This window comes from Micromys minutus, assembly GCF_963924665.1.
Source record: "Micromys minutus genome assembly, chromosome: 8".
NCBI classification, from domain to species: Eukaryota; Metazoa; Chordata; class Mammalia; order Rodentia; family Muridae; genus Micromys; species Micromys minutus.
Genome location: NC_137977.1, coordinates 8,730,594 through 8,746,891, shown reverse-complemented (window position 1 = coordinate 8,746,891; position 16,298 = coordinate 8,730,594). Strand labels below are relative to the sequence as shown.

Genomic DNA, 16,298 nt, shown 5'->3' with positions numbered 1-16,298 from the left:
AGAGGTTGGCAATGGACGCCATCCTACCTTGGTGTTTGAGACATGGAGTTGAGTAGTCTCTCACTGAATCCACAGCTCACCAATTGCACAATAGGTGGCCGGACAGGGAGCTCCTGGGATCCACCCGTGTCTGACCTGCTCAGTGATAGGATCAAAGAAAATGATATAAACACACACAGCTCTTGCTAGAGTTGTTAAGATCAGAGTCTGGGTCCTCAACAGCTAAGTAACAGTGACAAACAAAGCAAAAGGTTTATTCAGTGTGGCCACATTGGGAAAAGAAATAAATAAAGAGATCCAGTGACGCCCCCCCCCACTCCCACCCCAACAGAGTCCTGACAGGAGGTTTAGTTTTTCATGTAGGCCAATAGGTAAACAGTTCTGGAGAGTATGGTCCCTTACGTCATTGACCTAGTTCCTTCCCCAGCATGATACTATGGAGAAATTTCATTTTTTTTTTTTTTTTTGGAAGACCATTGTTTTTAATAGTTTGATGGCTAAAGGAAAGAACACATGTCTCTTTGGAATCTATCCTTAGTCCTGCTAGGATGCTTTATGTAGTCATGATCAGCTGGAAAAAAAAAGCCACCTGCACACAATATGCTGGAAACATGTGCTGTAGGGAAGGAAGGAGCCCAGTTACGTAGCTAGCAGCCAGAAGTATTCGAACAAAGGGTAGCCTTGCGCCTAGGAGGTGCATCAATTCAGTGGTCAGCTTGCCTGTTAGCTAAGTGATTGGGGCTGAGGTGCTTATGGGCCTATTGGTTCACCTTCAATGAGAAGGCTGGTCAAAGCATAACGGATACACATAGGTCCCCATCGCATTGATAGTCCATAAATCCAGGAGGGAAATGTGTCTCCTTCGTCCTTCTCCAAAAAGTCCTTGTTTCCCACGAACGGCATCCCTGATGCAGAGCGCCTCCCATGCTGGGGACGCGGCGGTCCTTGCTTAGTGCCAGGTCCACTAAGGATGGTGACCCGGGTGGGCGGGGCGAGGTGAGGATGCAGCCGCGGAGTAACTGGACCAATCAGGACCCGCGGCGCTCCAGGGGCTAGGGCTCTTGGTTCCTCTTCTCCAGGCGCAGCGCCGCCTGGCGAGTTGTGCACCGGCGGGCGGAGCCTGCAGGGGTCTCGGGGCGCGCAGGGCTGTCGGGATTGTCCTCGTGGGTGTCCGCGGTCCGAGATCTCCGGGCTTCTGTCATCTCTTTCCTTCGCCCTCCGGGCCCCGGCCGCGCGCATCTGCGGGGTAGTCCGGGGTCCGTGCGGGGGCGGCGCCGCCTCTCCCTCGGGCCGGGCGGCGGGAATGCGGCTGCCTTGGCCGACTGGACAGCGGGCGGCGGCAGCAAGCGGAACCCGGGTGCACTCGCCGCTGGCCGGGACGCCGCCCTGGCCTGCGCTCGGCTCCAGAGGCCGCCGCTGCGCTCCGGGGCCCGGCGCGGAATGAGGTGCAGGCCGCGCGCCGGCGAGCGCCCCGCTCCGCGGCCCCCAGGTTCCCCGCGGCCGCCAGCGCCTCGCGTGCCCCGGCGCCCACGTTAGAGCCCCGCACTGGCAGCGCTCGCGGAGGCACAGGCCCGCAGAGCGCACGCGACCCGGCTCGGGTCCTGATCGCGGGGACTCGCCTCTTGGACGCCGCCCCAGGTGCGGGGACCCCGGCACGCTGCAGCGCGCGGGCCGCGCTCCGCATCGCAGAGCTCCTCCAGCCTGGCCCGTGGCTTTGGCCTCCACGGAGCCCGGTCTCCCGGCCTCCCTCCCTCCACGTTTCTCCGCATCCTCCCTACACCCTTCCTGCTGCTCCACCGCCTCCCATTCATTGCATCCCTTTCTCCTTCCCGGCTCGGTTCTTCTTCCCACAGCCTCCCCGGCCGGACCCCGCTACCTTCTCGGGGTTCTCCGTACATTCATGGAAGTTTAGGGCCTGGAAGGTGGCCCGGAGTCTGGCCCGAGAGCGCAGCCTGAGCTGCTGGTAGGGCAGAGGAAGATGTCTGCGCTCAAGCGGATGATGCGGGTCTCCAATCGCTCCCTGATCGCCTTCATCTTCTTCTTCTCCCTGTCCACGTCCTGTCTCTACTTCATCTATGTGGCTCCAGGCATCGGTAAGCACCCAGACACACCCTCACTTCAAATGGTCAGAAGGAAGGTAACTGGGGGTGTTGAGGGGTTTGGAAGCTAAACCAAAGCATCTGATTTGACTTATTTATTTCAAAACTGTCGAAGAAACTAACTGGACGTGTTAGCTTGGTTAAAAAACGTTGAGATGAACTTAAAAGGTCGCGCTCAGGATGTAAGAATATGAGAACCTGGTGGCTGGTGAGTGGGGGTGGGGTGGAGTGCCTCTTGTCACTTTCTTGAGTATTCATTACTACTTTGTCTATTGGGGTGGTGCTTACTTGTAATTTTACCCAGACACCTTTATTTTCTTATAAAATAGCAGGTTGTGAAATATGGGCAACAGTCAGTAGGAAGGTCAAGAGTAGGCACGCTGGCGTTGCAGGTCAACATTTATTTGCATACTTGAGACATTTTAGCTGTTGAACCCCAGCTCTGTTAACCAGCCTGAGCCTTCTTGTTAAAGGCAGTCTCTGCATTACCTGTGAGGATGCCTGCCCAGACAAAATACTGATGAAAACAGGCAAGGCAGTTTGTGCGTTTAAATTGTTCACTTTCTGTGAGTTACTTTTGACTTTTGCTCCAAATACACCTTTGATCTTGGCTTCTTTATTGAAATACTCCAATTCCTCATTTCTCCTGCTGTTGACAAGGGTCCATATGGCTTTGTTTCAGTGAGTGACAAATCCTGTGGATTTATATGGTTGTTAAAACACAGCCCATTCACTAAGCTTGGCTGAGTCTTCTTGGCTCTGTCATTTCTTATCAGACATCCAGTTGTCTTCTTTTGAGCCAGTATTTCTCCCCGGAGTTATCCAAAAATGTCATTCCTTTCAGAGAGGAAAAGCACCTGCAGAATTTTGAGGTGAAATTCTTATCCCTGCAGAGGTGTGTGTGTGTGTGTGTGTGTGTGTGTGTGTGTGGTGTGTGTGTTAGACAGTGCTAATGAATTGCAGGGCAGAGACTGTTGCCTCATCCAAACTGATTTCTCTTGAAAAAATAATTACTATGTGCTTTCTTTTCTTTATTGGATTTAATCAGTCCACAGTGAGGTGAGGGTGCTTGGAAAGACCTTCACATGCCATCACCAACTAGAAGTTTAGGGTAAAGTTCGTACAAGTATGGATTTTTTTTTTTTTTTTTTTTTTTTTTTTTTTTTTTTTTTTAAAGATTTGGTCCTTCAATGTGGGTTTTCTTTAGGCAAATAAGAACAACAAGAAAACCCATTCTCTTGAAACTTTTGTTAGTTGTAACGGCAGTTCACATTGTAGCCTGGATTATGAATTGGGCAACATTTTTATAGACGTGGTGCACAGGCTACATAAGAATGGTTTCTATTGGTTCTAAGTTGGATAGCTTGAATCTTTATTAGGAAATCTTTATTAGTTCTTTCACACCATCTATTCAGATGTGTTTTAAAATCTCACTTATCATTTAGAAGGTTGGATATTACTTAGGACATTTAGGAAAAGGTTTTAAATGGAATTTTTTGCTTTCTTGCCATTTTAGACATCATAAATGTCATTTAATTCCATAGAAACGTCTTACTTGTTCATACAACTCCTTAAAAGTTGGATTTCTTTGGAGAACATTATTTTACCAGATATTTAACTGTAAGAGATTCTGTACAAGAATGTTTTAAGGTATCTTTATAGGGTTTGTGTGTGTGTGTGTGTGTGTGTGTGTGTGTGTGTGTGTGCACATGTGAAGGTGGCCATCTCTCCTTTACCCTGTGGGTTCTGCAAATCAAGTGCACATGGCCAGGCAGAGCCACACGGAGCCTTTCCTACCCCTGTAGCTATCCTGCTGGTCCCTGACAAGGTTTCTCTTTTTAGACGGGATCACTTTATGTAGCCCTGGCTGGCCTGGAACTCTCTATGCAGATAAGAATGCTGATTAAAAGCATTTTAATTTCATACCACACCAGCAAGAGTTTTCTTTAGTTTACAATTTTCCTATTTCCTTTGAAGTTCCCTTATTGCTCTTTTTGTTTCTTTTGTAAAACTTGGGGGAGGGGGGATGGCACTGAAGAGCCTTGTTCGTGCAGAGAAGAACTACCCAACTGAGCTAAATCCTGGGTTCTGTTTCTTCTTTATAGTGGGTAACATGCTAAAAAGTCAAGCAAAGGAAGTCCAAATCTCAGCTTTCTAGTGCTCACATAGTAAGTGTAGATTGTTAAAGTTCAGTGAACCCAAAAGCCTGGCACGTTTTTCTTATTTACGTGTGTAATGTTGTCATAGAACAACCAGTGACCAATGTCATAAATACTTGACGGTTGTCTTGCAAGCAAGTAGGTCAGCATAATTTAAATTACTCAGCATGATTTAAATTAAATCAGTGTCTGCTTCTTACCCCTACCTCCTCTATACCCTTTGTGCTATTTGGGGTGGGGATGGGGTTTCTCATCTTTTTTTCTAATTCAGAGTTTCATTAGGAAATTTAGATTTTGTTTTCGGTGATGAGAAGGACTCTCAGGTCACTCTCTTAAATGCAGGTCAGTTACCCCAGTCTGTCAGCTGCTTCTGAAGGGAAAATGACTTGGAAACTGTGTTCTGTTGAGTTCCCAGCGCCTCAGCCAATCGCATGAGTGTTTTTCCTTGAAGCCACAGGTACCCTGTGGGGTGTGTTCTTCCAGGCCGACTCCTCTGTGGCTCTCCACTGGATAAGGTGATACTTCTCTCAGTGCCCAGCAAAATGTCCTCTTTACTGGATTAGGCTGCATAGAAGTTCTTTTTATTGTTTTTTTTTTATTTCTTATTTTCCGTGTTTGAGTATTTGCATGTATGTCCGGTGCACCATATGCATGCAGAAGCGAAAAGGGTTTGTTGGGCGTCACGAAGCAGACATTATTGATGGTTATTCGCTGGCATGTGGGTGCTGGGAATTAAACACCAGTCTTCTAGAAGAGCAAACACTGCGCTTAACCACTGAGCCATCTCTCTAGCCAGCCAGCCTCCTCTCCACCCCCACTCCCCATCCCCAACCCCCACCCCCAACCCTGCCACCACACACACCCAGGGTTTCTCTGTGTAGCCCTGGCTATCCTGGAACTCACTCTGTAGGCCTCAGACTCAGAGATCTACCACCTGGGATTTCTTTCATTGATTTCAAGACAGTGCTTCAGATCAACACCATTAAGTCCCTACAAGCTACATCACATGAACGTGTTGCTAGGTGTTAGGTACTAAACTACTTTTTGGGTATAGACAGGGTTGGTCACGTGTGTTCCAACACACAGGTCTTCCTTTGTTTAGTTGACCTCTTCCTTGGGCATTTCCCTGTGTTCTCATCCCTTCCTCTCTTCTGTGCTGATAGGTCACACACTGTGGACTGCCAATCTGGTTAATCCTTCCCCACACCCCTCTCTCTTCTCCCCGCTGCTCTGCATTCTCTGGGCTCTTTGGGTCCTAGTCTATAGTGTGTTCAGTAGAACTCAAAGCTCATTATTTTAAGAATAAATTAAACGTTTTCCCTGATACTTTGATCAGGAAACACGAGATGGTGTCTTTCAGTTAGGGACTTAGTGCTGAGGGGAACAGGGCTGAGGATAAGTCTCTTGGTGCTGTCCCCACAGGGAGTCTGTGGATACTTGGCCCTGGCCTTCCCAGCCCATTTTGTTTTGTGCCCTGGTGCATGGCCACCAAGGTGAGTGCAGTTTCCATCCAAGGCCTTGAGCTGTATTGAGAACAGACTTTCCGTTTATTAAGACGCCATTTCCAGTATAACTTTCCCTGCAACACAGCTATATTCTGTCTCATCAGAGGAGCAATTGATTTGTCTGGAGCACCCAAGAGAAGCTGGCCCAGGAAGTCTGGAAGATTTCAAAGATGATAGCAGCACAGTCATCTGTGGAGGCTGGCTCCATGAAGGAGCTTCATTCTACATGATAGAAAGCATATATATATTCAGAAAAACTAGAAAATGCCGGAACTCAGGTTCTATATGGCTACTCTTCAGGGCGTGGGGAGGTAGATTGCCAAAGGACTTTAGAGCTCCAAGTGCAGCCTGGTGGAGTTCTTGAGGTCACTATCGTTCACAGAGAGTGGGCAGGTCTGGCCCTCACAGCTTTATCTAAATGACGATAAGAAAGGACGCGCCTGCTGAGGTAGGAGAATGCTTAACTTCCTTGGCAATGGGGAGTGTATGTCCTTTTGACACACCAAAGTCCCCGACCTTTTCCTGGAGAGGCTGTCATGGTCTTTGGGGGAGGAATCTGGTTTGCCACTTCGTCTGAACTCCCGTGGGCCTCTGGGTTACTTGGGTCTCCAGAGGATTTGTTTGTGAAATGGTGGAATTGGTGTTATGAGGTATATATAAAGAGACTGATGTGTTTGTAGGGGGCAGCTCAGATTTTTGCCCAGAAGTCTAGCCTGGGGTCTGACTTTAGTTTGCTCTGGGCTACCTCAGCAGGTAGCTACTTGCCTTGAGACTCTTTAGTGTGCTGTTTTAGCCTCCTAGCCTCCAGTAGCGGTCTGGAAACTTCTGAGTGGATTTAGCCTGCTTCGTTTTGCAAAGGCCCTTTGTTTTCCCCTCTTCAAGTTCCCTGTTCTCTGGGGCCTTTTCCTGTGGTTCTTCTGATTGGGGATTGGTCACATTTTGCCTTTGGGCCTCTCTTGCTGTTACTTGCTATTTTTGTTCTGTGAGTAGCAGGACTCAGCAGGAACTTTGCAAAGGGAAATGAGACAGCCCTTTGTTTTGGAGTAATCCTAGCATGAAGGATGGCAAATGTAGGGCAGAGACGGGAGACCAGGTAAGAAGCTAAGAAGTGGTTCCAGCACTGGAGATTAGATCCAGGACAGACGCATATGCACATTAGCACCAGAGCAGTGGGGAACAAAGGGGAGGTTTTCCTTTGTTGCTCAGGTTCTAACTTAGACCCCAGCGCTACAGTCACAGATGCTGGACTTCTGCAGAATAAAATGCTCCTTGCTTTTGCATACTATTTGAGTCTTGGGTATCATTCTTTGGTGAACAACTGACCTTATACATCATATAGAAGAGTTATATTTGGCTGTCCTTGGCATTACCACTGAGCAATAACTCATCACCTTGGTGCTGCCTAAGCACGGTCTCCTAGGGAGTGTACTGCCCAGAAGGCCAACATCCATCCCATTTGTAATCATTCCCGGAGGATCTGCCATCTCTTCAGCCCCTGCCTTTTAGACAGGAATCAGCGAAAGGGTTCAGATTTGGGCCCACAGGCGGGCACACTGTGGCAGATTGTCCTTTTGGGTAAGATTTATTAAAAGAGTTATTATCACCCCAAACATACAGCAGCGTGAGTGACATCCCTTCTTATCACTCAAAGGAAGGAAGTGGTTTCTTCTGGTCAGGCTGTAAAGGAGCAGGGCAAGGGTTCTTGCATTGCCAGCAAGAAATGCACAACTGTAAAACACATCTAGTGGAGGAGTACTCATGGAGGGGGTGCGCTCTCATCGTAGTCTTAGCGGTGGTAACTTCCCGGAGGAGTTGGGAATGGGACAGGCTGTTGTCTCCAAATATGGGTACCTGTTAAGGGGTCAGAGATTCACCCACCTGCTCTTGGTGGGAGGCTTGGCTTTCCCTTTACCAGGCTGCTGCAAGCTGGTGTGGCCAGAAAGGCAGTCTGGTTTAGATCCTAACAGCTGGTAGCTATCCCTTGCATTCTCTTGAAAGGACAGCCTGTAGCTCAGTATTTGTAACTCTGCCCTTGGTGTCAAAGACAATTAATGCACATCATGTGACCTGGTGGGAAACTAGCTAATTTATTGATTCATAGAAATCCGGACATGCTGAATGTATTTTGTTTGTTTGTTTTGTGTTTTCTTCAAGACAAGGCAGAGTCTAGTTCAGGCTGGCTAGAATTATCTGTGTAGCAGCTAGGGATGACTTTGAACTTCTGCCTGTTCCCACCTCCTGAGTTCTGGGACTGCAGCTGTGGCCCCTCACTTTCTGTGGTGTTGAGGACTTTGTGCATGGCAGGCAAACCCTGTGTCAGCCGAGCTACATCTCTGCCCTAAGGTACACTGTTTTAATAGCCTCATTTCTGCATCTTATCTCCGAAGATCTGGGTTCTTATCGTTTTGAAAACAATCATCCTGCGCAAATGACTCCATGGCTTTTCAGTCCTTGAACCTCATGCCCATGGCTCCAGGGGTGGCTGCTGCTGTCCTCTTCACGGTCTCCATGTTTTCTTTGTCCAAGGGTGTGGAGCCAAGAGAGCCTGCAGCATGGATGAAGTGGCCACCACAGTTGCTCCTCAAGAAGTTCACGGTGGAAATCAAAAGTGGTCCACAGGCAGATCTGATACCAGTTGGTAAACAGAGACGTTGCCTTTTTTTCCTTGTGAGGCTAGACTGGATGAAATTGACGGTCAGCCCAGAGTAGGCACTCACAAACTTAAGGTTCAACATTCCCAGGCATAGCTTCGTCAACATATTGCTGTGTCACAGCCAAAAGTGTAATGGCCGACAGAAACAACTGTGCTAATTCCCATTTCAACTAAGCAAGGTTTCTGTAGCAGCTCAATCAAACGTGCCAAACTTGGCTATGCCTGAAAAAGCAGATATGCCCACAGGAGTCTAGCCATAAAACAACTGAACAAATTGGCCAAGCCCCAGACAGACAGGACACACTGAGCCACCAGTGGAGGAAGCTGGGATTTTCCAAAGGCACGTTCACGGGCCTTGCGGAAGCCTGGAACGTCTGCTTCCTTCCCTCCATCCGCTTGGTCTTCACATCCAGTCTGTATCACTCACACAGTATGCTCTTTGTTACTGTTCTGGCTGGTGGATTTTAAACTGTTAAGTCATTGTGTGTACTGGGAACAGGAGGCTCTGCAGGTCCTCTGCGGCCTCCCTCACTGTATCTTTTGATACAATTAAAAGTGGCTTTCAAACGTGAATGTGTTTGAGCCTTATTTAAGGTGGTCTGCTTTAATGAGCTTCTGTTTCCCAGGAATATTTTTCAGATATACTTTCCCTCCCCCTTTCATACCCTTTTCTTCTTTTTACCCTTACTGAGGCAGGGTTTTTCTGGAGCTCACCATGTATAGATCCGGGCAGCCTTGAACTTAAACAGATCAATCCACTTGCCTCTGCCTCCCTTGTGCTAGGATTAAGGTGCAGCACTGTGCCCAGCCTTGCTTTCTTTCTTTTTTTTTTTTTTAAGCTTGCCTTTGTTGTACAAGATAATGGGCCCCTTTATAGTATAATATAGTATTACACATGCATATCATGAACCTGGATCATATGACTTTCCCGGAGCCCTTCCCACTAACAGGTCTCTTCCACACACATTTGTGATTATTCAATATATATAAGTACACTGTAGCTGTCTTCAGAGACACCAGAAGAGGGAATCATATCCTATCACAGATGGTTGTGAGCCACCATGTGGTTGCTGAGATTTGAATTCAGGACCTCTGGAAGAGCAGTCATTGCTCTTAACCACTGAGCCATCTCTCCAGCCCCAGGTCCCATTCATCTTACTCAGTACTTAGGTCATTATACAGCGTGGTGGTGGTGGTGGTGGTGGTGGTGATGCTGGTGGTGATGCTGGTGGTGGTGGTCATGCTGAATTAAGTACTGGTTAGGTTTATTTTTGTTTTATAGTCAAGAACGACCTTGAACTTCTGACTCTCCTGCCTCTGCCTTCTGAGTGCTGGGATGATGAAATGTGTTGGTTTCTGCAGTGTTGAGGGTTGAACTCAAGGTCTGGCAGGTGCTCTGCCGATTGAGCCCCATATCCTACCCCGGGTTTACTTCAGAATTAACCACCTGATTCCATCTGATCTTTCGAAGAACTAATCCTAGTGTTTGGAAACCAAACCAGCTTGTTTTAAGATAGAAGTGGTGGACCATTCGTGGTGAATAGTGTATTTCATCAGAGAACTGGATAGTGGAGTAAAAGACTGAGTCATATATTCATTTATAGGTTAGCAGGGTCTAGGGTTTTTGGTCATAAGTTGATCCTCAGTCCGTTATTAGAAAGACATGTAGCAATTCTTTAACAAAATTAATTAAGAATTCGTAAAACATATAGCCTTACAGTTTTCTCAATAGGCATCATTTTAAAATAGCATTTCTCAGCATGTGGCTAGAAAAATCTTCTTAAACTATCTTTACAATAGCTGGAGAGATGGCTCAGTAGTTAAGTGCACTGGCTGCTCTTGTAGGTTCAGCTCACAGAACCCAGATGGCTGCTCTCAGCCATCAGTAATTCAAGTTCTAGGGGATCTGATGCTCTCCTCTGAGCTCCCAAGAACACCAGGCAACACGTTGGAGTATGCATGCGTGCAGGTAAATCACGAAAACAAACTAAAAGAAAATATGTCTCCACAGCAGCACCTTTCCTGTGGGGGTTGAATAAAATGTTACATAGATTGTCTGTGATAATTGAGGAGCTGGTAAATGCCCTGATTCCGACTGTTCAGCAGCTGAGGCTGGAGGATTGCCTGAGGCCAGCATGTACAGTGTAGAATAACATCTCTTAAAAGAGAGGAAGAAGGAAGGAAGAAGGACAGAAGAGAGCATGGCTTCTCGGGTTAGTGTATCTTCCAGTTTGCCTCTCAGGAAGGAAGAGGAATCCGATTGTTTTCACTGGAGTCAACAGCCGAGAGACAGAACCGAAAGCTGCTTTTTCTGTTGGGAGATGCTGAAATTCATTTCTGTCCAGCGTCCTCTTCTCTGTGTCTGGATTTAGAGTTCTTCTCTTCCTATGAATAAATTGAAGTTCTGAAGTGTTCATCATTAAAACAGTGTTTGGAGGTAGAAGCCATAGTTTATACCATGCTTTCTTTGTCTGTTTCATAAAATTCTTACGCGAGTGAAGACCTGGTCCACACTCATCCTGTGGATGTGGCAAACACCAGCTCTGTAATACTTCCCAGGCATGTTTATATTTGCGGCTTTGTTAATCTGTCCCAGCACTGGGTTTCCTGATGTTCCTTCCTTTCTCTGGCCCTGCACTTCCTCCTGGTTTATTTCTGCATGAGCTCAGTTAGAGTCCCTGGGATACTTGGAAGAAGCAATGGGAATATTCGAGGTGACTAGTGCTATAAATGAGCAAGGGCAGGACACACCATCCTTGGTTTATGTTTAAGCACCAATAGGTTGGTTCCAAGTATACTCTTGAAATATGCTGCCTTTAAACAAGACTGAATACACGAATGGCTGTTTGTATTTCTTTGAGATCTTCCTTTCTTCCTTTCTTTCAGATGTATTTTTAAACTAAATGAAGTTTAATTACTTGATTTTGATGCAGGGGTCACTCTGTAGATCTGAAAGGATAAAAAACTATAGTCTAACCCCTCCAAGGACCCCAAGCTAAAGGAGCCTTAACCCCGCGGCTAAGAACCCCTAAATAACTCAGATTCCAGACCCAGTCTCTGCCAGTAAGCAGATATAAGGTCATACTCCTTGCTGTTCCGGAACCTGCTTTCTGTATGAAACTGGGTGAAAGGGTGTAGGACAGGCTCTTGGATACGTGAGCCGGACCTAGTAAGTTAACAGGAGATAAGCTGACTTATCTGGCTTCTGCAAACTGCACCGTAGAAACCCCCGACTCTAGTGACTTCTGACGGCCATTGTCACCCCCACCCAGGAGACCACGCAAATACAGACCTCTGAGACTATAGGGAAGTGATTGGTTTGTGATTCACAGGTTTTGCAATGATTGGTTGTAACTCACAGGCTTTTGCTATGAAATGATTGGTTTGTGATTCGCCGGCTTTGCCACGATTGGTGGGTTTTGTCATGAGCCATATAAAATCTGTCCCAATTCTGCCCTCGTGGTCCGCAGCCCTCTACTCCAACGTAACGTACAGAGGTTGTGGGCCCCAAGTGCGCTCGGAATAAAAAATCTCTTGCAGTTTGCATCAAGATTGTTTCTTGTGAGTGATTTGGGGTGTCGCCTTTCCTGGGAGGTGCGGAGAACTCGAATTTTGAGGGTCAGAAGATCCCCGACCTGGGTGTCTGGCCTTTCAGATCATGATGGCCTTGAACTACTCTAGATCACCCAGCCTCTGCTTCTTGAGTGCTGGGATAAAGGGGTGCACTAGTATACCCTAAATTTTATTTTTAATTGTGTGTGTGTGCGAGTGTGGAAGTCCTTGGAGAACAGGGTGTCCACCAGATCTGGAGTTATAGGCAGATGTAAGCCGTCTAACATGGGTGATGGGGATTGATCTTGGGGTACCCTGCAAGAGCACTATTAATTGCTGAGCCATCTCTTCAACCTTGTTTTGATTTTTTTTTTTTTAAGACAGGGTCTCATGTAGCTTCAGTTGGCTTTTAAACTATGTAGCCAAAGATGACCTTGAACTTCTGATTCTCCTGCCTTTATCTCTTGTGTGGGCTCCAGTTTTATGCAGCACTGGGTATGAGACCTTTGTGCATGCTAGGCAAGTGAACCTCATGACGAAGCCCACAGCCCAGGGTCTTGGTTCTGAATCTACAAGGTCCCTTAGTCTCTTGAAGTGCTTGGTAAATAGTATACAGTATATATTTGCTAGGTAAACTTATCTCCACGAGACTAGTCTTAATATAATAAGGCCGTTGGGACAGCCAGTTTTGTTTAAAAATGAGAGCTATGACCAGCTTAGCACACATGCTATCCAAGCACAATTATTATGTTTGCCGGAGCACAGAAGCCATAGATGTGTTGTTCTGTTAATTCTTAGTGTCGCCATCAGCCTGCCATGAGCTGGGATGGGATTGGCGATGGCTGTTCTGCCTGTTGCCATTGTGTCTTATCAGTCGATGAAGAGGAACTGTGAACACAGGGTTCTCTCTCTCTTCATGACTCAGTCCATGACTAACTTGGAAGATGGAGTCGAGTCTACAGGTTAATGGTTTTCACATCTCAAGTTCATCTTCGTGTAATGACACTGTAATACTTTGGCCCGATGGGAATTGTTTATCAGCCTGGCACAGTTCCACCATTTATTTCTGTTTTGAATCCTTTCCCTTAAGCAATGGCTCTCAGGCTTCCTAATGCTGCAACCATCAGCAATACAGTTCCCCGTGTTATAGTGACTCCCAACTGTAAGATTATTTTCCTTGCTACTTCTTAACTGTAATTTTGCTACTGTGCTACCGTTATGAATTATAGCGTAAATATCTGTGTTTTCCTATGGTCTTAGGCTACCCCTGTGTAAAAAGGTCTTTTGACCTTCAAAGCAGCAACAATCCACAGGTTGAGGCCCGCTGCAAAATACAAATCCTGTTTCATGCTTGATCTGGCCTAATCCTGGTGTTACCATGATTGTTCTAAATGTAGTTTTCTTTGTGAACATGAATGAGTAATTTCCAAAGGTTTGTTGGTTATGGCACTGAATGTGAAAAGAAGGCAAGTTGACAGTGCCTGAAACATTTAGATTATTGTAGTTGGTACAAACTCTGAGGTCCCTGGCTCAGGCGGTAATGTTGGGTACGTGGTTTGGTGTCTTCTGAGATACTGTTTTCCTGTGTGTTCTTAGGTGATGTGGGAGACAGCTTCTTTCCTGCCATTTTGTCTCCCTTCTGGCTTTTGAAATGAATTGCAGTCTGTTTATGGTGCCACTTTCTTGGTGTTGTTCTTATTTACATGTGTGTGTGTGTGTGTGTGTGTGTGTGTGTGTGAGAGAGAGAGAGAGAGAGAGAGAGAGAGAGAGAGAGAGAGAGAGAGAGAGAGAGAGAGAGAAAGGGAGGAAGGGAGGGGGAGGGGGAGAGGGGGAGGGATGGAGGGAGGGAAGGAGGGAGAGACAGAAAGAGAGAGAGGCATTCATGTGAAGTCAGAAAATAGTCTTCTAGAACTGGTTCTCTTCTACCCTGTAAGTTTTCAGGATCAAACTTGGATTGTCAGGCTTAGAGACCTCCCCCAACCCCAGAACTTTTCGATTTAAATATTTCTTTTTCCTTACTTGGCCCCCTGTGTCTGCTGCATTTCTTCTAAGGAGCTGATCCTCAGACCCTTCTTATCTACACTTGAATAACAGTTTTCAAATCTCCTTAAGGTACCTCTGGGTTTCTTTGTTTTCCTGTTTTTCTTACTGATCTCATAGTAAACAAAGTTGACTCCCCTTAAGCTACTACATCAGTTCCTTGGGGCTCCACACCTTCCAGTGAGCAAGGCTTAAAACACTAGTCCAAGACCTTGGCAGGATACTTCCTCCTGAGCTTGCAGGTGCCTGCTGGCTTCCTGGTCCGGTACCACATGAGTTTCTTCTGCCTCTGTGTTCATGTGCCTTGTGTGTGTGCCCATCCCCTCCCCCTTTCTCCTGTAAGAGCAACTGCCCTTGAGTAATCCAGATGACCAGAATGGTCTCTTCATCGCCAGATCCTTGACTCTGCTGAACTGAATGCTGGGCCACTCAGTTCCCCTGCGGCTTGCCTTCCCCATCCCTCTAAGAACTTAAGGCCCACAGCCCTTCCTCACCATTGTTGATTTTCCACCCCACCCCAGTCTCCTCATTTCTCGTTCTGCATTGGGAGCTGTCCTGATCATCTTCCTTTGCAACTTGTGGCTCCTGGAAGGTCACTATTAGGAGGCGTGGCTTTGTTGGAGGAATTGTGTCACTGTGGGTGTGGGCTTTGAGACCCTCCTCCTAGCTGCCTGGAAGTCAGTCTTTTAAGTGCCTTCAGATCAGGATGTAGAACTTTTGGCTTCTCCTCCAACCCCATGTCTGCTTGAACTCTGCCATGCCTCCCACCACTATGATAATGGACTGAACCTCCGAACCTGTAAGCTAGCCCCATTTACATACTGTTCTTTGTAAGAGTTGTCTTGGTCGTGGTGTCTCCTCTCAACAATGAAAACCCTAAGGCACTACTAAACTCTGCTGTGAATCTTTTGTGCTCTCTTCCTCCCCAGGCATGCTCAGATATTCTACTTCTAAGGAATCTTCCCTTTGTCTTGTTGGCTGCCCCCCCCCCCAAATGTACCAGCCGCTGAACCACAGACTATTTTACTTTCTCTTCCAAAGGACACAGGTTGGAAGAGCCCACCTCCTAGCATGGTCAGGAGGTGTGATGGTGACTGCTCCATCACTTGCAATAAAGATGTGGTTATCCCGTGGCCCAATTCAATTTCTTCATCTATAAATAGGAATAATATTGGTTCCCACACAGTTGCTTGAGAGGATTGATTAAAATGGCAGGTGTAAGGCACTTCCAGAGAAGCCCGGTAAAACATGTCGAATGCTGGATGTTGGATATTTTCTCCTAAATCATCTTTTTGTTTTATTGTACTTTGGTTTTTGATTTAAGACTTTTCTTTCAGTGCTCGCAGAGGCCCGAGAGAGCGTCAGGTTCTCTGGAGTTGAAGTTATGGGCCATTGTGAGCATTTGACAGGAGTGATGGGGACTGAACCCTAGGGCTCTACAGGAACAAATGCCCTTAACCATTGAGCCGTCTTTCCAACACTTCCTCTGTAGATTCTTCTGAGGTGAATTAATTAAGGGCCTCCTGGGTGTTATCACCTGATGGACCCTTCACCCACTTGTGTTCGTTCTTGATCATTCTTCTGGTGATCTACCAGCCTAGTGCGTTTGTACTGTTATTTACATGTCTCCTAGTTGTACTCCCTCTTAGCTGCAGTTCTTCCATTATTCCCGTCGCTAGGCGCTTTAGTATCAGGTGAACAGTTGCTTTCAAAGGGACCTGGTGGGCAGGCCACCTGGCACCTGATACTAAAGCGCCTTGCAGCAAGGCGTGTCTCAGCAGTTAGGAGCTGAGCGTGAGCTCTCCCAGTCCAGTGGCACTTCTGTGTCCCTGCACGTGGACGGCCCTCACCATGATGCTCAACACTGTAGTGAGCAGAGTTGGATATGGGAAGGGTGGTCAACACACGTTCGTTTCAAACCTCTCTCTTTATCGTGGAGGAGGCAGGTTCGCAAGGGTCCTGACAGAAGCCTTGGTAGAATGCCTGTGTGCTTTTGTAAACCATTGCCTACGGAAGGTTTTCTTTCCTTTCCCCGAGATGTTTTTTCTTCCTTCTGAAAGGATAACTGGCAAACAAGTTGGATTTATGTCTCATTATGTAGAGGGAAGTAGAAAATGAGCTAATTAAAGAACACGCAGCACGGTTTTAATTAAGCAGCGGCGTTTTTTTTTTTTTTTTTTTTTTTTTTAGTATATTTCTGAGTTGTCTCCTGACACAGGGCAAAGCCGAGAAAGACTTTCTTATTTATTTTCTGAATTATAGTTTCTCACAAGTTGGAATGAGAATTTTA

General features: G+C 46.7%; 1 protein-coding gene across 2 annotated transcripts in view; it reads left to right on the top strand.

The window, feature by feature from the left end:
• The first annotated feature begins 1,849 nt into the window (after positions 1-1,849).
• The window catches only part of B4GALT6 (beta-1,4-galactosyltransferase 6), a 52,415-nt gene continuing 37,966 nt past the window's right edge, over positions 1,850-16,298 (top strand). The window contains exon 1 of one of the 2 annotated variants that reach the window (XM_080920331.1): positions 1,850-2,093. In XM_080920331.1, coding sequence (XP_080776457.1) covers positions 1,979-2,093 — 115 coding nt within the window. In that variant the 5' untranslated portion in view covers positions 1,850-1,978. Of the gene's footprint in view, positions 2,094-4,702; positions 4,774-16,298 lie in introns of those variants that run through there. The other variant, XM_080920332.1, reaches the window with a different exon arrangement.